This window comes from Chaetodon trifascialis, chromosome 8 (assembly GCF_039877785.1).
Source record: "Chaetodon trifascialis isolate fChaTrf1 chromosome 8, fChaTrf1.hap1, whole genome shotgun sequence".
In the NCBI taxonomy this organism is placed as follows: domain Eukaryota; kingdom Metazoa; phylum Chordata; class Actinopteri; order Chaetodontiformes; family Chaetodontidae; genus Chaetodon; species Chaetodon trifascialis.
In genome coordinates this window covers 22,531,100-22,552,860 of record NC_092063.1, presented here as the reverse complement: position 1 = coordinate 22,552,860, position 21,761 = coordinate 22,531,100, and the positions used below count along the sequence as shown (strand labels likewise).

The window sequence follows — 21,761 nt, the reverse complement described above, 5'->3', positions numbered from 1 at the left end:
TAACAGCCAGCCAGGCGTGACTTTACGCACGACATACCACACCAGACACACTCACGCACGCACGCACGCACGCACGCACAGTGGATGGCTGAGGCTTACATGCTAATGTTTGTTTAGTCTGCGTCTCTGTCGGGACACCTGGCATTGTCTGCTTGTGTACGTCTTTAATTGTTTCGTTTAGTCCTATTTTGTCTCTCCGGTGAGTCCATCTGTAATTCTGCTTTGCTGATTTAAACCATCTTTAGATCGACATTAGCAACAGCAACAGCATCCTGCACGCTGTGCTGGCCACTCAAACACATGCCAGGAAACTCAGTAGATCACTTTGTCGCATGAATATATGGTCCTTCTGTCTTAACACTCACCTTGTTAAGACAGAACCAATGTCTTCGTAACCTTACAGAGCTGTAAAGTAATTCTTCTTAATATCAGTCTTTAATAAGGCTTAACTTCTTGAAAACTGCTCTGACATATCAAAACTTGCCATTGGGTAACCTCAACAATGCCTGCAGCTGAATCACAAGCACAAGTAAGGTAATGGCATATGCATGTTGACCTCCCTTACACGACCAATGCTGCATTGATTAAAACTGTATTTTAAGGAATATAAAGATTTTCTACAAAACTCTTTTTAGCCATTCTACAGACATGTCCCCAGGGATGGCAATGTCGGTCAGTCCACCTCTTTGGTCCACACGGAAACATCTCAACATTTACTGGATGGACTGCCACAGGATTTTGTCCAGACATGAAGCCTTCTAACTTCAGTGATCCTTCAGCCTCACCCATGCATTGTGTTTAGTACTACTTAGCTAATGTTAGCATGCAAACATGCTAAACTAAGATGTTATGTGCTTAGCATCAGCACATCAGCTTTGTCATTGTTAGTATGTATGCATGCTGATGTTCGCATGTAGCTCAAATAAGTGCCTGCCAAAGTGCAGCCTCACGGCATGGCTGCAGAACAGAAGCCAAAATTCTCACATTTTAAATGTCTAAACATACGAAGTAAAAACATTCAGTCTACAATAGATTATGGCATGAATCAGAAAATCTAAACTGATTAAAGAATAAGGAAAGAACAGAACAAATCTCAGCAAGCATTCATTGCCAGCTTTTGGTTCTTGCCTGTTTTTGATAATCAAATTCGCAGCAGGTTGGTACCAGAATAGCACTAATGTTCAATACCTAAGGTGACTTGTAGCCAAGAGCACACTCTCAAGAATTATGTTAAAAAATTTCCATCTACTAATGGTGCAGCAGAAGCACAGTTTCAGTGGGGTCAGACTGAAGAATGATGAACAAGCCTCGCAAACACACCGTATTCCTCTCAGGACTATCATCATTAGGTCATTATCAATCTAACACCTACACTGAGTGTGAGAGCTGTGCATTTGTTCATTTTGTAATGCCTTTTTTTTTTTTTTTTGTTAAATCCTGCACGGTATCAGTCACCATCGGCTTATTATTATTACCAAATGAGCCTGCACACAAAAGAAATTCAATTTGATGTGATGCTCAATCACAAAGCAGTGTGAAATTTCAGAGATATTAAGCACTTTTAGACACACCATAAAAAATAGCCTTGCTGTCACTAAAAAAGGTTTTACTCCGCACTTGAGTTTAGATGGGTATAACGCAGCTTTAAAAGCAGCATTAAGATCACAACAGACATACTAGAATATAAAAGGGTTCGGGGCTCACGTCCATACTTTGCACAACCTTCTGTAATAGGCTGCTTGCATTTAAGAAGACTCATAACATTTATTTTATTTACTTTACAACTGCTGTTTGCCGTACAGGTTATCAAATTAATTCTTCTCTGGCACTTCTAAAAATGATCTGGTTGAGAAGGCGAAAAGAGAAGAAACGAGAGAGGCAAGAGGAAGACCAAATACATAACAAATGTAAACAAAAATAACTTCAGTTATTAAGAGGGTGCATAATTGAATAAGGCAGCTGCTAGCCACGAGCTAAACAGGAGATTAGCTTACAAACGCATTATCGTACGCTCTTCCTGCTCCAGGCACCCTCTGCATATGAATCAATTCCATACACAGCTAGAGGTGTGAAGCATCTATTTAGAAGCTCCAGACAGAGAGCAAAATGTGTAAATGTGTGTGAGAGAGAGAAAACAAGTGGAAGCAAGAGAAGGAAAGATGAGCTGAAAAGGAGAAGAAAAAAGGAGAGACAGGATGAAGAGTTAGCATCTATGAAACAAAACACGACCAAGTCAGACAAAACCAAACGACAGCGAGAATGACTGAGCGAGCAAGAACAAGAGATGACAGGCACTGTTGTGGAGACACTGCAGAGAGGTTTGGAGAGTTCCTATTGTGTGCAAGGAAGTTTTGCTTGTTAACTGGAGTGAAATTTTTTTGTTCTCCATTAGCACAGCCATGGAGTTTAACATGCACACCAAATGGATCAAATGGGTCTGAGAAACGCTGGCAAAACACTGACCAGCAGACCCTGCTGTCGCTGCCGAATATGAAAAAATATCGGAAATTTCACCAGACACATGCAGCGTCTGGTATGACGTGTGTGTATGACTATGATGTGTTTGAGCTCATTTGCCTTATTTGCCATCACGCATTCATGCATCAGGAAATGTTCCCAATTCACAGTGAAATCATTTTTTCATGGTCTTTCTCTGTCTGTAAGCGGCCAGCATTTGGTTTGATTTAATGCTTTTTTTTGTCGTCACACGCTTCTTTGTCACACGTGCGCAAAGTTTTATCAGAGTAGCTGCCGGGGTTGGGAAGATCAAAGAAATAAAGGACATGCCACTGCCAGAAGAAGATATGGTTGGGATGAAAGAGTTTACGCCCTTGGTAGGCGAAGTGAGGTAATGTTTGTTTATTTGTTTCTATGGGTTGATGGCTATGATGAATTGGTTTTATGAATGAAATGTTGTTAAACTGTACGAATATGGACGAGGGGCGGGAGTGTGTATTGAATTTATTGTTTAGTATGGTTTAATATTTGCAATCATGTAATCAAATTTTTTTGTGTGTTTTAGTTTCACGGTGCTAAAGGTAAAATAAAAGGTTATGCATCAGTTGAGCTCCAGCCTATGCGTCGTGAATGCCGAGGGACCGTAACACTGTCAGTGGAGCAGCATCAGGATCAATTCTCAACACTGTCAGCACACCATCTCTCTGCTGATTCAAATGTTCCAGCTGTACTGTATTACAGCACATGTAAATTCTCGTTCCATCGTAAAAATAGATCCCAAGCTTCCGCCTAAAGTAAGGCACGGCTATTTTAAGACACTGATGACTCACTCTGCATTGAAATATGTTATTAAAATGATGTGAGAGAAGTCAGTGAGAAGTGTCATAATGTTTCAATGCTGCCTTGGCCATTACTTGTTGCATCTGTCCCACTGCCAATCGTATCTTGGCATGGACCAAGCAGCCATACTTCTGCTTCAGTCGGTCCGCCTCCAAGAGAACTCTGATGTGGTTCACTAGTGGTAAGAAGACACCCCACACTGTCCACAGGATTATGTGAAAAAGCCATGTTGCACTTGTGGGAACTCAAAAGCTAATCAAATTTGCCGATGTCCTCCATCATGTTCTGGTAGGACATGCCGCCTGGCTCCTGTTTCTAGAGGCCTGTCATCATTTATAACTAGAGGGAGTCTAGTTGGAGTCAACACTCCTGTTCATATCCAAACTATTTCTTCGTAAACTCTGCTGATCTGACCACCAGAGACAAAACATAGAGCCTTTGATAATAGTTGAGTGCAGCATAACCTGCTGTCCTGCAGCCCGATGAATAAACCTTGTTTCGACTTTCCCTGATTTGTCTGTGTAGCACTGATGCCACAGGTCAAATGGTCTGGTCTAAGTATGAATGTATGAAAAGAACTGGACACCAGAAATGCGCCCATTCACCTGAATTAAAATTGCACACCTTGTTCTCGGTTGGAGGTGTCTCGTCAAAAGTTTTAAAGACCTTTTGTTTGTAATGGTGGTCTATGGGGATCATGCATTTTGGCCTGCGGGGCACTGGTGGCAAATGTCAAATGTCTGGTCAGTTTCATAATTTTGCATACTTCTTCTTTGATCAAATCTCATTTCAATTAGAAATTTGATCATCTTAAGACATTTTATTCAGGCAAAGCTCTTGCATGGCTGCTCAACATGTGACATTTGAGAAGCTTCTTTTGTATTGTATCCGTGCTAGTGCTGACAAACTTCTGAAACCCTCATAAACAGAGCCAAACCAAAAATACAAATATCACACATCAAAATCCTCCAAACTCAAATCCTCGTCAAACTCAATTACAGAAGACCATGTTTTTTATTTATTTATTCATTTTTTTACAGTGCTTCTGCTCTGCTCTGCAACAGCCATACTGTACTGTAGGTTTGAGGCTAAGCTGTAGGGACAACAGATGGCGGCTGGCTGAGCTGTTAGTCAGTGTGTCTGCTGGGTAGACATCACAGTGATATCAGTTATGGAGGGCCAACTCACTGATCCAGTACAGAAGGAACACATGAAGAGAGCATCTGAGGGCAGCGCACCAATGTTAACAGTCCAATGGATCATCAACACAACACATGGGCATGGAACATGAGTGTTTGGGCTTGCAAGCGTGCCTGGGACAGACACGTATAAATATACACTCATGCATCTCACTCTTTCCCTGTGGGCAGCGTGTGTGCTGTGTTGCCATCTGATAGCAGCAGCAGTCTGTTCTCCCCCTTTCTCCTCCTCTCTTTATTTACTCCGCTGCGTTTATTTAACACATAGCTCCCAGCGAGGTAATAAATTAGCACTCAATAATAATCCGACTGATAATTACGGGCAGGCAGCTATGCAGAGGAAGGAGTGGGACAATATGGGCCACTGGCCCTTCTCCTCCTCTTTCCTGCTCATCCTCCTCTCCTCCATCAACAGCGTTATTCCTTTTAGCCTGGCTGCTCCCTTTCACGTCACTTTAATGTTTTAATTTGATGCTAAACAGTATTTGTTACATAATTATGAGATTTGGTCAACTGTAGTTAAGTGGAGTCAAGCAAATCAGTAATATTAAAAAGATGGAGGTTATTCTGAGTGGAAACGTTCTGTATTTTAAATGTTCTACCAAAGCGAGTATCTGCCAAAAGAATGCACAACATGTAATTTGTGTTTATGCTTTTTTTTTTTTTTTTTTTAACTATGCCAGGAAGAGTTCTTAACCATTACAGCTGCTGGTTTTGGAAGAGATACAGGTCGATCTCCAGAGCGATCAGACCACTCCTCTTTGGTTTGAGGTGTCTTAATGTTTCTGTGATACTGGTATAACGTTCTGGAATCATGACCCCCCACCTCATCTTCACATTTGGCCTGTTTGCATCGCATATGCTTGGTAACTTTGTCAGATTCCAGCATTTTACGCAGTGCGTAAGGACACTGTGTCTGCACCGGAAGTTGCGAGAATGATTTAACTTGTCCTAGTTAAGATTTTGTGTGGCTTAATTTGAATTGCTAATCCAAACCCACGATTGACTGAACTGTGAAACGCACTAAAAACACATTTTTGTGACTCACCAAATAAGAGATGTGATCTAAAATTGTACTGCATGAACAATGTTTGGAAATCCAGCCGTGATGATGACAGGATTTGACATCTTGACTTGTCATAGTAGCAAAAACACAGGTGTTTCTAATATCATTAAGGATCACTCTGTTCTTTTCAAGTGCCACAGTAGGCCATGACAGTGTGACAGTGAGTCAGCATGCACAATACCAGGATCCTGAAAGTGGACTGGAATTCAGCCATCATTCATTTGATTATTCATACCTGTTTTTCCGACTGTGACGCCAATAATGTCTTCTATATTCAGCTGCAGTTTAATACAATGCTATTTAACATAATCAATCTGACAGGATTTGAGATTTTTACCTCCTCCTGATTCATGATGTTCACTCTCAAAATAAGATGTTACGCCATGTGTAGCTACATCGCTCTCTGCCAGCAGATGTATTGTTAAGACCCTGTGTTGGACAGGTCTTTGATCTCAATGAAAACAAACTTTTTAAAAGTGAAAGTGTGCGTTTTTTTATTTTTTTGTGGTCAGGCACTGACCTGCAGTTTTATGAGGAACACTGCGGGTAAAGAACCATACATAGAGGTGAATTATCGCTACACCGAGCTGTAAATCTGCCCTTCCTCCTCTTCTTCTTGTCTGCTTATGACTGATGTTCAAGATCAGGCCAAGTCGCTGTTAGTTTTGGGGGAGAGTTTCAAGGCGCAATCAGATAATCATCTTTGTCAGTGAGAATTAGAGACTTGGGGAATGCATCAAGTTCAAGTTAGCCAGGAAGTGTTAAGAACATTGATTTTGCAATGATAACGTGCGTACTGGTCCAGTGGGGAACACTGTGACACCTTTAAATTCTCAAAGCTATACTACATTATTACAGTTTAAGAGCTATATTTAGCATGATGACACAGTATTACCCATTAACTGCTTCAGTGAACTACAGCGTACTCATCTGTTAAATGAAAAAGTGACTTTTTGTCAATTACAGCCCACTGTCAGTCTGCCAGAGACTAGCCCATTTTGCAGCAACACTGTCACCAATAAATGTAGATAAAAAGCCATCTACTCTGATGCCCGTTCTTCTCTCAGCGTGCCCTGCTTTTCAGAGTACAGAGATTACCTGGACGGGTCTGTCTGCCCGCTCACTCGGCTCATCTTACCTGACTATCTAACAGTGCAGTGAGGGAGGCTGGCCTCTGAGCCCACAGTCAGCCTAATAGCTTTACATGCAGAACCATGTCAGTTCCTGCAGATTACAATTACTGATACAACTATGGGCTTATCTGTACCCCACCTTCACTCACCTCTTTCCTTCCATTTCCCTCAATGCCACTCCTGCCATCTCCCCATCTCGTCTGCACTCTCATTTCCCCGTATTCTCTCTCCTTCTTTCTCCTTTCCGGTCTTCCTTTCCTTTTCACCCCTCTCCTGCATCACATCTTCTCTTTTCCCCTTCACTCTTACTTCCTTCCCATTTACTGTTCTTAGGCTTTCTTCCTTCTCACTGTTTCCTTCCCAAACGCTGGGACAAGCTCTGTGATTAACTGTGTGCGACTTCATATGTCTACGTGAATAAAAGCGCTTGTGCGGCACATGTATCCACACAAAACTAAAGCAAATATCTTGAAGCATGTAAATATACTGAGATTCAAGACAAAACCTGTGCAGAACAAAGCAACTCATTTAACCTGTTTTTCACTCATCTAAATAGCATAATAGCTGCATATTACCATATGTCTGACTAAATAAGCAGTCAGAGGAGTACATGATAAAACATCAAGCTACTCACCAGCTCATATGTACTGCTATAATGAAGCATGTCCCCATCTGCCTCTGTCTGAGTGTGCATGAACACAGCTGCTTCTCTCACACCCATAAAAAGTCTAAAGTCTGAATGAGTTTCCTGAGTGTGCAGGAGAGAGACAACACTGTCGCTCCATCAGCAGAGAATCTCCAGCTGATTACATGGGTTTAGGTATAAACAAGAGAGGCAGGTTTGTCAAATCAGTGGCAACATCTGGCTCATTCCAGCAGGGCTGCTTGACAAACGGAACGACAGACTAGAGGGATCCCAGCACTCTCTTGCTCTGGAGTGGTGCTGCCGCCTAACAAAAGCACCTGGGAATGAAACGCGTGGAATTTCACATGACGTTTGGCCCTTGCTGTAAAATAGTGGCGGTGTTGTTATGTAGTACTTCAGTGACAATTACATCAATACGGCAGTTATCAGAGAAAACAAGACTGTGTACACTCCCATAACACATTTTTAACAATATGATCAGGTTATGTGAAAATGTTCATTTTTTAACCTCTTAAACCCTGAAAGATCCATTGGGGGGAAATATTATATGTTAAGTCACTGGACCGGACTTGTGTCACTCGGACCATGTATTGATGATTGATGGGATGATCAATGACTGGTTTTTCCTGCACTGTTCAAAAATAATCTCTAGAATGGAGACTCCGCTGTGCATTTAGATGTATCTGGTGGTGGCATGTCTGCCCGCTGAGCCCTGCTCATCAGCATGAGTGAATTCTAAATTACAGCGGTAATCTCAAGTAACCTCAATTGGACAGGAAGAAAATGAAATGAACATGATAAAATAGCCCTGATAACTCACAGTGCTCATCAGAGATATCTTGACTTCAACTTACAATTGTTCAAACCATCTTCTAGTTACTTTATATTCAACAAGTGAAGACGTGTCAGGATCTGCCTGATCCAGCTCAGAAGGTGATTGATCAAGGTCATGAATCAGAGCAACATGTGGCAAAGGATTTTACAAGATGGGAAATGTAGAGCTGAACAAGCCAGTCACACACAATCAGGGGCCCAATAGAGATGAAGTTAGTCTACAGTTCATTTTGAACTGGACTTGTTTCACCTGCGAAAGGCTCAGTCGTTCTCAAGTAAGGATGGAGCGAGGTTCACCACATTGTGAGCACATGGCTGTATAAAATATAAAGGATATTACTACATGGGCTCAGGAACACTTCATAAAACTGTTGTCTGTAAACACGACTTGTCTGCAAATAACTGCATTCTGTTGGGATTTAGAATCAGAGTTGTAAAATGATATTCAGCTACTGACCTGAAAAAGTGTAGGTGTGCAGTATTTCCTTCACTGATTGATTGCAAGAGATGGGTTCACTGTGAGACTAAGGTTTAACTCTAGACACACTGTAGGACGGGCTGCATTTGAGTGGGTTTTTAGAAATGGTTTTGGCGTTTTTCAGCTTCTGTCTCATGTGCGTGTAACGGAAGAGCTACACTTCTATTTTAATAAATTCATCTGTCTACACAAGCTGCTTAACGGCTCACCTTAAACTCAGGCTACAACCGCTGCCAAAACTCAGGTCACCTACACTCACTGCAGTACCTGAATGAACAAACAGATTTATGTTTGTGGCCTTTCGGGTCTTTCCAGCAGCTACAGAAAGAGTTATTACGCACAAAGGTGAGGACAGTCACAGGTAGGGACCGCAGTGACTGAAAAACTCAGTCTGAAGCTGACTACTTCCTGAGGAGCAATACCATGATGGCAACTTCCCTCAAAATTAAAATAATTTTAACATCATAATAAAATGTCCCCTATCACTGTGCCACTCTACATTCAATTCTGAAGTAATAAAAACAACAGAAGAGACGAAAGGTCTTTGTACAGACAAAGATCAGGCAGATTAGATTAATACAGGGAACCTCTGCTTTCCAATGAGAGAAGTTCATACTCGAATTTTAACTTAATATTCTGCATGATGGGCAGAGACAAAGCAACAGATAGAATGAGAGAGAAATTAAAAAAGACATGCTTCCACCTTCATGCAACATCACTGAAACACTGAATAGGCTTTTGTTGCCATCTGGTGTCACTTGGAGGAACTGCTAATCTGTCATTTTCAACTGATGTGTCAGTGAGTAAACATGAACACATGCAGAAACAAATCATTTTTACTGACACTGAACTGAACCTTTGTTCTTGTAAATCAACACAATGCCCCTGTGGTTGACATGACAACTCTAATTTCAGTACCCAGGAGAATATCACTCGCTTAGAAGCTTGTAAATTGTGCACCCGGCAGAGATTCAACACTTAAAATGCAACTACCTTAAGCTCCTGCAGAGTCACAGAAGACATTCTACAATTGTTTTCGTAGGCTGAATCCTACACCTCAGGATGAGTAAGTGTTGGACCGACAAAGAACTACCACCCAAATCTGCAGTCTGCCTCGGCATTGAGGAGCATTATAGCAACATTCAGCTTGTTGTCTCGGTATTCAGCTTGCGACTTTACTGTTTTAGCTCACTCTAAGTGGTCTCATCGCGTCGTTTTCAGCTGCAGTGCGCAGCTGATTTCAGCAAAAGACTCTAAAAAACAACTGGTGTGTTCAAAGAATCAAGAAAGCACGGATGGTATTTCGTATTAGCCGAAGCTCCATCAGAGGAAGTTAAAGGGCAGCTAATAAAATAGGATTCCTAATTGTTCTGCAAGAACAGACAGAGAGAGAGAAATGTACCATATGCTAATGTGACTTATAATCTTTTTTTTTTTTTTGCTTTCAACAGGAACCAAAAGGCCATTAATACATTTTAAAAAGAGAAAATCCCTTTTAGCTCTTTAGTTGGACTTCTTTTCTTCCCATTCTCCCGTTCCCCTCTCTCATTCTGAAATTAATCTGTGGAAGATTTGCTATTAACAAAGACCATTCAGCGAGCGTGGCACAGTGGGTGAGGGCCTCGGCTGAAAGATGAAGAAAGAGCCAGCGGGATCAGGCAGTTCACTGGGAAGAGGACAATAGACAGGAGGAAATGAGTGAGGGAGTGAAAGGCAGAGAAAAGAAAGACGCAACTAAAAAGCAGATGCCGGACATCATTGTCTGACGCTCTCTGACTTGTGACTCAGTGCTGCGCCCACGCGCACACAGGTCAGGAGGCACTTAGTCACCTGTCTGCCTTCTCCTCATGCCTTTGTTCCACACTCAGGGCTAAACTCTGCACCATGTCCCTGTCTGCTCCTCACCCAACACTCATTCTTTACAAAGTGATGGGCTGCAAACGCTCTCCTGCATCTCCCGCTTCTCTTCCCCTTTATCATAATTCTGCAGGTCATCCTGTGCCACCTGTTTATCATCATAAGTCACTTTCCCTGTTTGCCACCACAGGAACTCTGTCAATCATCTCGCTCTCCCTCTCATCCTTTTGCTCTTATTTCAAGGTAAAGCTGAGACACGTACATCACTCTTTTGTCTCCTATCTATAGGAATGCAGAAGTATCTGCCTTCATTTTTCTCTTTCCTTCTATCCTTTCCTTCTTTCCTTTCCGTCTTAACCACCATAATTGATCGTTTCTACCAACCACACTTTTTCACCCCCATCCCACCTCTCCCCCTTTCCTTAGTCCTCTTAATTGTGCAAAATGTCTAGTCATTTTGTAAACTTCTTTTAAATCAGATTTCCCTCCTTCGTCTCTAATTCATCCTCCGAAAAGCATCAAAGAAATGTTAGTAATAGTCACTCCTTCTCGTTCTCCCACTGTTGCTCGACTCTTCCACCTCCTCATGATCCTCCAGGAAATGTTAAATCTCATGTGAAGGCTTCCTTTTCACCCTCTACTTCATTCCCTCCTCTTCGGCTTAATTCTACAGGAAACGCGTGTCATCTGCTCTTTCACTCCCATTCATTCTCATCTCCTCGTCATTCTTCATCCCAACCCCTTCACAAAATGTTCAGTCACTTCTTTTCCATCCTCACATCCTCCTCCCAATTACTTAGTCAATGCTTAATCAGCTGTCACCTCTTACTTCTCATCTTCTCATACGTTGAGCCGTTCTCATCTATTTTCTCCAGGCAATATTGCATAACTTCAAACTTCAAAGGGAGTTAAATTAACATGGGCCATCTGCCAAATGTGAGTTAGTTCTGACCATGGCACCCCACTAATTTTGTGGTGATACCACCAGCCATGCTGACACACGCTCTATTTTGAGGGCTCTATTCTGAAAATCCAAATGCACATTACTATGTTGAATGTGGAATGACTGGCTTGTAGTGATGGACCCACAGAGAGCTATCACCCAACAGTTATTTACACCAAAACAGAGTAAAATGGAGACTTGATATTCGATCTACATTCGACAGGTGGTCCAAAACATTTCTCTAAATGAATGTTAACGTTGTTCCATGTCTGCTGGATGTTTAAATGGACGACTGTTCACCAACGTCAACTAAAAAGGTGAGTCATACCAAAACCGCACCATGTTCTGATTTTTGCATTTGTCAGTGCGCCAAAAACGATAAGCGCTGCTTTAAAGCAAAGTAATTGAAGAAAGAAAGAAATTCCTCTTCTGATAAATGTAAAGTTGAATTAGCAATTAAATGCACTGCTGCTCAATTCAGTTTTTGCTGATACAGCATTGTTTGGTGTACAGTTCAACAATGTTAGCAAACGTTCGATAAATATTGCTTTATCGCTGACATTACTGAGTCAATTTGCACACTTGTAACTCTTCTCTACTTGTGTATTGTTACACTATGTTTTAAACAGTTTTTTTCCCTTATAGACCTGATGAGTGAGCATGTTGCATTTAGCATTTCCCCACTTTGGCTAGTCGTTAACTGTCAGCTTCAGTACAAATCGCATGGGCTTTTTACAGCACTTATAGCATTTTAGTAGCACCTGATATTACAGCTCATAAAGAACAACATGTAACATGATCTGTAATATCTTGGCAATAAGATACTGGAAATACCATGACAATGACAGAGGTAATAACATCTTAGTAATATTAGGGTTTAATTGCTGTATTAAGGTAATAATGGGCTGAACAGCAAGGAAATAACACAGATGAACTCAATAATAACGTGAATAATGCATGAATAATAATCCTTTTAAGATGGGGTAATACTTTAGAGCAGCGGTCCCCAACCTTTTTTACGCCACGGACCGGTTTCACATAAAGCAATAATTTGCCGGACTAACATAGGAACGAATAAAAACTAATTATCAAAAATACAACTCAGTATTACCCTGAATGTAGTTGGAATTAGTGGGAGCCCTGCACTTGTTTCTCTTCAACGAGAAGGCTTCACTGCCTCATTTGCGAGGCTCGGTGTGTGAGGATCACCTGAAGCGATAAACCCGTATTTTAAGTAGGACTGCTGATATTGTCTCTTAAATGCAGCTTTCTTTCTCTTGGCAGTTGTAGGCTCTTCTTCTTCTGTCTCATCATTTGGCCCTTTCCGCTTCCAAAGAAGCTCTCCAAACACGTTTGTTTTTTACTCATTTTTGCTTGTGGGCTTACTTTTTTACGACCGCATCACGTGACCGAGATGAGCAGTTTGACATGTGTACAGAGGAACAGGCGGATGCACCTGGTTTTCAAAATAAAACTTCTTTCAGACTCTGATGATCAATAAAATATTTTTTGTTCAGTCTCTGTGCGGCCCGGCACCAAGTGTGGTTGGGGACCGCTGCTTTAGAAGGTAAGAGGGTAACAATAAATCTCCATCTTGAATTTCCTCTTTTGTTTAACAGAACTATTGTCGACACTGAAATTCAAACGCTTTTATTTCTAGATAATACACTAATAATTAATTTTCGGGTGAAATGAGTTTCAAAAAAATTACTAACTCAGCAGCATCCCAACTTTAACGATGAGAAGCTGAAGATGATGAGAGGCCAGCACAACACTCCACAACATACTTTGGTCATTTCATGGACCTTTATCTGCAAGCTACAGTATGAATAGACTAAACGACACTAAGGAGCGGCACACTGTCCGCTGAGGCACTAAGGGTGTAGAACCGTTCTACTTGTTTGACTACATGGTGATTTTGCATTGGACAAAGAGGTGTAGCTGATGGCTGATAATGCCCTGTGATTCCACAACAGGGAAACTTAAGAATGTGAGCAAATCTGCCCACTTTCCATGTGTATGTGCGTATATGTATTCATAGCACAAGAAGCTGTAATTACAAGGAGCCCTCAGCATCAGGAGGTCCGGTCCCGCTCGACCAGCCATTCTGCTCACGACGTCCATCCAGCAGCTTTCTATTAGCGGTGTGGGAGTGTGTTGGAGTGGAGATAAGAAAGCAAGTCTCAACATGGGGGGGGGGGGGGACGGAGAGGAAAAGTCACGTGAAACAGGCGCCGGCTGGTGTGTAAAACAAGCTCTCCCCTTCCAACGACTAAACCTCAAACCCTGTACCTCTCCTATCTCCAGCTCCAGGAAACTCTCAGGGTGCAATTTACCGCTTGCACTGCACTGATAATACTGTCTCCAGGGCAGAAAGGAGAGAGTGATGGGCTGGGATAGAAAAGAGAGGAAGACAGAGGGTGGGGGTGGGGGAGAGGACAGACAGACAGACAGACAGACAGACAGACAGACAGACAGACAGACAGACAGACAGACAGACAGACAGACAGACAGACAGACAGACAGCAAAGAGGGAGAGGGAAAATGGCAAAGAGAGGGGGAGACAGAGTGGGAGGAGGAAGAGGGAGTATCGCCATGGAAATTACAAATGCAATCCCAAGACCCACTTTGTGTCAGCGTGAAATGTTCCAACGTGTGATTGAACCAGAGGGAACCTCATCGGACTGAATCATGACTTGACCCTACGCGAACTTATCTCCAGCTACTGAGAGACACTCAAATTAATCCACTTTTCCAGCTTTTTCACTGAACTCACTGCATGTAAAAACAAAAAGGTCTTCAAAAAGGTACAGTGTCATTACACACAGACGACAACAGCGCCGCCGACAGGTCACGAGTGGTGTTACAGTGGGAACACAATTCATACAATTCTGTCTCCTGGCAGAGCAGAAGGACAAATGACGGGACTACAGATTTCATTTTCATTATTGAATACAACAATTACAACTAGTCTTTTGAGGAGAATAAATGTGCAGACCCTGAATTCTGGTAAGATTCACCTTCTTTGACCTGTGAACGACCATCTTATAGCTGCTACAGGAACACAACAGCCTCAAACATCACAAACTGAAGATAGTAATGCAAATAAAAAAACCTTTGAACAGGTGCTGCATTTTGAATTTGCTGCTGGTTTGTAGACATAACTGTGCGATGTCAACATGCAATTTCACATCATATGAATATGGCAGAAAATACAGTCAAGAGTTCAAACTGACTAACTGACTAACCATGCGTACATGGGTCTCTGTGTGTGCGTGCGTGTGTGTGTGTGTGTGTGTACCAGTTGCTTGGTCTTCTCGGCTTCCTGCCGCGTGTGTAGTCGTTCCCGGCTCATGGCTTTGGTCATCTCCTCCCTCGCTGCATCGCGCTCTCTCTGTGCCATCTTGGCCAATTCCTCCTTCAGTATTTTCTGCTGGTGTTCATACCTGAAGCACATATACACACACACTCAGTGTCTGTTTTCTCAAAGTCCTCTGATGACAGTCAAAATGCTTTCAACATATATGTCCACAAGGGGGCAGCATATATCAAATTTCATCAGACACATCCATGATATGAAGTACTTGAAGTTGAGCTCTTGTAGTGTTTGAAAAACTTTCAAAAAAACACGTTTTCTTGGTCAGTTTGACCAAAGTTCTACATTTTCAAGTCAAGAAGGTCTTTTGTGCTGATGGCTGCACTGATCACTGATCAGTCTGATCTAGACCTTAGTGAAAGGAGACATATCTGAGTGAAGACAACATACACATTCCCTCCATACTGCTTCCCAGTTTCACCTCCATCTCTCAAATGTCAACCTGTGCTCCCCCAGTGTTTGACCCAAAATACCTGACTCTCAAAATGTATCGGCAAACGTTGGTTCTTAAGCTGTAAACCAGTAGGGAACTCCAGAATGTTACAACACCTGTTCTGCAGCACATGCTGCTGGTAAACTGGCATTTCCTGGGATTTAGCTAATAAACTGGTCTAGATTCTGTGTGTACATATATATAAATGGTGACAATGATGTTCTAGAGCAGAAAAGAGGCCCTGTAAGTTACTATAAAAAAAAGTGAATTCTCAACACTTATCGCATCATGTCGCTATTTAACGTTCATCGACCAGTCATAATCTGTACTTCCATACCACGTTTTCTCTAACCCACCTTCTCTGTTCTTCCTTAGCGTAGGAGGCTGGTTTGCTCCTGTTGGCCTGGTGCTGAGGACTCTGCTGGGATCTGCTGCTGCCAGAGGGACCTGGACGAAGACAGAGTGGATATCAAAGAGCGATACTCCGGCAGAAGGCAAGCTGTTATGATTCTGGCACGTTGGTGACTTACAGTAAAATAAGCCTTAATATAGATCTAATCAGAAAAAGTGTAATCAAATAACTGCTGTCCAAAAACTGGCACCTGATTATTTCACCTGACGCCGTTTTTCTTTGCTGTTTTCTGAAAAAAAAATGTGGGTTGATGTATGTTTGAGGACCAGGCAATAGGACCAGCATATTCACAACAGCAGGCACTCTTTAGGATGAGAGTGTAATACTGGCTCCTGCAGAGAATCTCACTCTATCAGCTGATTGTAGCATTGATGTTGTGAGACAGGTGAGTGTCTCACATCTGTATATTGTGTGTCTGTTTAAGTTTGTCAGCCCTAGAAGTGTTTAGTTAGCCCAGTTTAACTTGTATAAGGTGTATCTGCTCCACGCCGCTCAGTGCTGAACATTCAGCTCGGTATCACACTTCCTTGGGTCGATGCGCCGTCACCCAAACACTTACTGTCAAAAGGCATTCGTGTTGAATACAACCCCGATTCCCAGAGTTGGGATGCTGTGTACGGGATAAATAACAGAATGTGATAACTTTCTGATCCTTTCTGACTAATACTCAACTGAAAACAATACAAAGACAATACCTTCAGCTTTTTACCTCATCAACTTTATTGATTTTTGAAAACATATGCTTATTGTGAATTCATTATAATAAATAACAAGATTTTTATCAACTTTACTTGTGTAGCACCTTTCATACAGGAATTGCCGCTCGAAGTCCTTTACAAAAAGAAATCCCACGCACCAAGTGAGCGCTTCATAAAAACAGGGATAAAAAGTTCCTACAAAATAAGATGGAGAATAAAACCCAGTTGACAATGAGAGTAAAAGTAAGATCGAATTAGGATGAAAATAAAAATAAAGACAATGCATAACATGAGATGACCAGTTCAAAAGAAGCACAGCAAGGCTTAAGTTTAAGATTCAGGTCTGTATCAGGAAGTCACGGTTAGTTAGAGGCTAAAGTGAAGAGAGAAGTTTTTAGTTTTCTTTTAAAAGCATTAAGTGAGCTGGCTTCCCTGATATCTGCAGGTCATGTGTTTCGTTTCAAACAATCTTGGACAGGAGCAACTAAAGACTGGGAAAGTTGTGGAATGCTCCAAAAACACCTGTTTGGAACCTTCCACAGGTAAACAGGTTCATTTTAACAGGTGATAGTATCATGATTGGGGATGAGAGGGGCATCCTGGAAAGGCTCAGTGTTCACAAGCAAGGATGGAGAGAGGTTCACCTCTTTGTGAACACATGATTGTGCAAAGGAGATTACTACATTAGCTCAGAACGCCTCATTGCATTCTGTTTATATTTATGTTTTTTACGCAGCGCCCCAACTTTTTTGGAATCGGAGGAATACTCACACGCATAAAAATTCTTGAGCAGCAGTTTTACCGGAATGTTTTGGCAGTGCATGAGTTGCTGTCTGTCAGCTGTATTGGCTTAGACTGGTTAGCCAGGTCAGTCCAGCTCATGCAGTGTCACTGTCATCCTAACAGCAAACACAAATGAGACTCCAGGGTTAGAGGATCCGCGCATGATATTTAGACCCTCTGTATGCGAGCAATATGGTTTCCTGGTTAGTTACAACCAAAGTGGACGACTCAGAGTCAGACTGTGTGCTGACATTGTTCAACTGAGGTCGGGAGAAAACAAGCAAAGAGCTATTGCAATACTGTTTGTCTTTGTGGACCATACTCAGTCAGAGAGAATTCAGGATTTAAGCACATGGTCAAAGTGCTTGATCCCCACTACAATGTCCCCTCACATTTGCATTTCAGTCCGCCATTGTGCTGCCTGAACAAACGAGCAGGAGCTGCAGCTGGTCAGGAATAATCTACAGGTCAGAGTCTTAGCACTAAGCCTCAGTGACATTCATGTTTTCTTATGGACAATATGTGTGTATCCGAGTGCCTTAACTGTTAAAGCAAGAATTATAGACAGTGAGCCACTGTTGAATGTTTGATTTATCAGAAGACAAGAAAAATTTCCACTGGTCCACCTGAGACCTGAAAAATTTCAATGTCAAGGAGAGACAGGAGGAATTCTGGTCACATAATATCTGATTATGGACAACTTGTGAAGTTCTTTCAGTATCTAGCGAGAGGACAGCAGCCATGAATGCAGTGCAATTGAATCCCTCCTGGTGTTTCCACGCCATCAGTGTGCGTCTGCTTAAAGGGTTTGTTTGTGCCACTGACAGGCTCAGGTTGTCATGCTAAGTGTCTGACAACATAATGGAAAGCATCCTTATAGATATACACTTTGTTAAAGAGTAAGATCTGTTTTTTAAAACATTAAAAACAACCGTCAACACACTTCATTCAAGAGACACTACAAGTCTAAATAATCTATTTTCAGGTCACACACTGCGTACACATGTGCAGTACCTGTATGTGCTCTTGGCAGTACACTATGAAAACAGCACATGAACCTGATCTGCCAGCAACTTTTGGTGTTTAAGGTTTCTGAGGGAATCCTGTTGTGATGGAAATACTGCAAGGTGCATGATACCTGAGACTTTCTGAGGGACTGAGGTTGATGATGCGCGTTCTGGAGCGATGTTGGCTACGCCTCTCATCCTCTGGAGAACATCTTCTGACAGCTGGCCAGACACAAAAAAACAAAGACCGGTATGCTAGAGACACAGGATCAACACAGAGCTGAGAATCTAGGATTGCTTTAATGTTTTTCATGTTGGCCTTCTTTACAGCAGAAACAATGAGAAGCCTCTCTGCAAGTTAATACAAACTTAACAACACTTCACTGGAGTGTAAAGCACACCTTGCACACCATGTGGTATCATCTTTATTCAAATATCCTTTTATCTTTTTTAATGCTTTGGGAGGGACAGACTAACACTGGCCGAAGGCAAAACACATGAACCTGCAAAGAGTGCCAGAAAACAGTGGGTGTGTGTGTGTATGTGTGTGTGTCCAAGGAAATGGTTAAACGTAGTCGCACCAAAAACCACAGTTAGGCAAGACTCGCTGACTCACTGTTTCTATGACTCACACCATTTGAATGTACAGGCAGGGCTGGTAAATAGGATTATCTGTAAGACTGGTCATTTTCCATTTTCATAGACATTTTTAGAAACATTATTATCATTATGATGCATGGACGTACCAGAACTATGAACTCCTCACTTGCTTGAACTGGATACTTTCTCTGAGATCTTATATTCCACTGGCTGTTGTACATGACTTAACTTGAGGATAGCTCCACCAGAAGGTGCATTCAAATCCTCTGGGAAATTTAGATATTCTATATCCAACAAGTTCCAATGCATGTCACAAAGTAGAGATGTGTTCCAGCTGCAGGCACGCTACAGGCATTCATACATTTTTTCTGTGTGCTTGCATCTGACTTAAACTACATCTAAATGTAACCACGCTCAATGGGCTGTGAAAGTCAGAGTACACTTCTACATCTGAACCACAAGGTGAGACCCTAAACCACTAGAGGCCAGCAAAAAGAAAAGAAAGCAACACTCGAAACAAACCTGTATTACTAAACTGTTGAGGATTTTGGCTATGAAACATATCATGTCTTGACAGCGTGCACGGGAAATCGTTGAAATTCCATTCCATTATCTAATCATGTTGTGAGGGCCATCTGATGGGGCTGATGATGCAAAGCTGACAAAGGCTCAAAGGCTGTGCATGTGCATTCTGGGAAGTAGGCATATTCATATACACTGTTCAAAACAGTTTACTGTATCATTTTCGTTGCTCCTGCTAATCTTTTTCTTTCAGTGTTACACACAGTCTCCTTGTTTTGACTGTACCTGCCTGTGCAAAGGTCTTCACGCGCTGACATGAAGTCTTGCCTTTTGTTAATGCAGTTTAAGATTAGGAGCACTTGCTTTTATGCAACAATTCTCTGCTAATGCACAAGCAACAGAATCACTGAACTGAATTGAATTGAATTGAATTGTATTGAATTGAATTGAATTGAATTGAATTATGATGAACCGTGCATACACTGTGCATGCCGGTGCATACAAGCCATGATTTCAGGCATCGCCCCTAACTGCATGTAAAATGTTTTGACACATAGTATTTTCGTGTTTTTGGCTACATGTACAGTTGTGTTACCAATTCATTGGTTATGACCTGCAAAACGCAAAATCCTGACATTTAGAATGGCCCTAGAAGGCAACAGTCAAGAGGCAGAGGACAGCAAGCCAAACTTCATTCGAAATACGCCAATTTTGCCATGATTGTGTAAAAATATCTATATACAATAGCTACAACAATATTTGAGACCATTAAAATATCAGTGGGAATCTCTCCTTCATTTAGCATGCATCCACCGTGCAACTGACATGTTAAAAAAAAAAAAAAAAAAAAAAAACTGCGAATGTTCACGACCGGTTCGTGTCTCCGTTATATGCTAGCGAGTTATCTTTAACGATGTTAGCAAACGCTGACAGTAGCTGGTGACTTGTGAAAACTGTGGGATTTTTAATGAATTCAGTGATGCTATGTGGATAATGTGTATGCCGAATTTACAAGACGATCCTGAGAGTTTATAATCTACGTTGGTTATCTGCCACATTTAATTCCTGTGCCGATAAGCAAGACATAATTCTGCCTGTCAATTATTAAGACTGAAGTTTGGCGTAACAAACATGGGCATGCTCCAGGTCGTACAACATGACCCAACCCTTGCCTCCCTTTACATCCTCCTCACCTCAGCAGTCGCTTCACAGGTTGAAGACTTCACGTTAGCTCAACTCAGAATAAACTGATACGCGATTTTGCGGTGCAGCAGCATGCTAACGGCTAGTTAGCGCCGGGCGTAACATTGAAGTAAGGTTCGCATGGCTTATGAAACGCTAGCTAGATTAGCATTACCTTGACTCCACGGAGAATCCTGACTCTGTCTTCATCATCGACCCCGAAAGACACTTTTCTGGTCGTACTCCCTCCCGAACCCATGGCTTCTGGTGTTCAGTGACAGTTTTGCTAATGGCCTGACATAGAATAACGTTACGAACATGAAATAATGTTGGTAATGTCCTGCCCAATGACAGAGTAAGTGACAGATGGGATCTGGGTTGCCAGACTCTTCTTACACCATCCCTCTCTCCCAGATCTGTGTAAAACCGGAGCATAGTTTCCTATAAATGTAATGATGAAATGGAGCGAATAACCTAAACCATTTTTGTGTGTCATCATCTGTTGATTTAGGGTAAACAAAACGGTTGAATCGCCGTTAGTTCCGTTTTTAGAGCACAACTTGGCAACCATCATAAATAAAACCATGCTTGAATGAACTGTCAGGAACCATACACACTGTGTATACAACTAGACAGACACAGAGACATTTTACCAGCAGAGACACACACTCCTTATCATCATGGTTTATTTGAATCATAAACACAAGCATGTCCCATATCAGTGTTCACGTACATTAATGTTTACTGTACATAAAGAAAATAAAAGACAAACACAAAACATTGAACAAAGATTCAATTAACTCTCAATAAACAGGCAATGCTAAATATAAAAAAAGAATTAAAAAATCCCCCAAATTTCATATGCATTGATACACCTGTATTGATCTACATACTCCACAAAAATCATCCTAATCATGAATAAAAATTAAGTTTTTGTAAACAAATTATCTCGTGATTAAAATGCTCCAGTTCATTATGTAGTCATACCAGATAGCAAATAAACACCTTTGTATATAATATAAAGTTTTTTAGCGTTTCCCAGTGTCCCGAGACTATTTGTGGTAGCCAAAGTTCTGAATTGCGGGACTTGACAACTGCAAAACAAAGCTAATTTTTCATTGAGGAAGTCAATTTTCCACCACAGTGGAATCACAGATGAATCACTATGGCAGAATTGTGCCATTTTTTACTGTATTTCCATGTTGACTGTTGAAAGAAAGCAGAAAATGCAAAGAATACAAAGAAAAATCTGTTAGCTTAGCATACTACTTGAACACCTAAATAAGTACATACAT

The 21,761-nt window shown here is 41.6% G+C and overlaps 1 protein-coding gene across 2 annotated transcripts in view; it reads right to left on the bottom strand.

Annotated features, from left to right (window-relative positions):
- The window catches only part of chchd6a (coiled-coil-helix-coiled-coil-helix domain containing 6a), a 77,921-nt gene extending 57,035 nt beyond the window's left edge, over positions 1 to 20,886 (bottom strand). For both annotated transcript variants that reach the window (XM_070968279.1, XM_070968280.1), the window contains exons 1-4: positions 20,642 to 20,886; positions 18,294 to 18,384; positions 15,619 to 15,709; positions 14,755 to 14,899 (exon numbers count right to left, since the gene is read on the bottom strand). In XM_070968279.1, coding sequence (XP_070824380.1) covers positions 14,755 to 14,899; positions 15,619 to 15,709; positions 18,294 to 18,384; positions 20,642 to 20,725 — 411 coding nt within the window. In that variant the 5' untranslated portion in view covers positions 20,726 to 20,886. The remainder of the gene's footprint in view (positions 1 to 14,754; positions 14,900 to 15,618; positions 15,710 to 18,293; positions 18,385 to 20,641) is intronic.
- Positions 20,887 to 21,761: the final 875 nt, after the last annotated feature.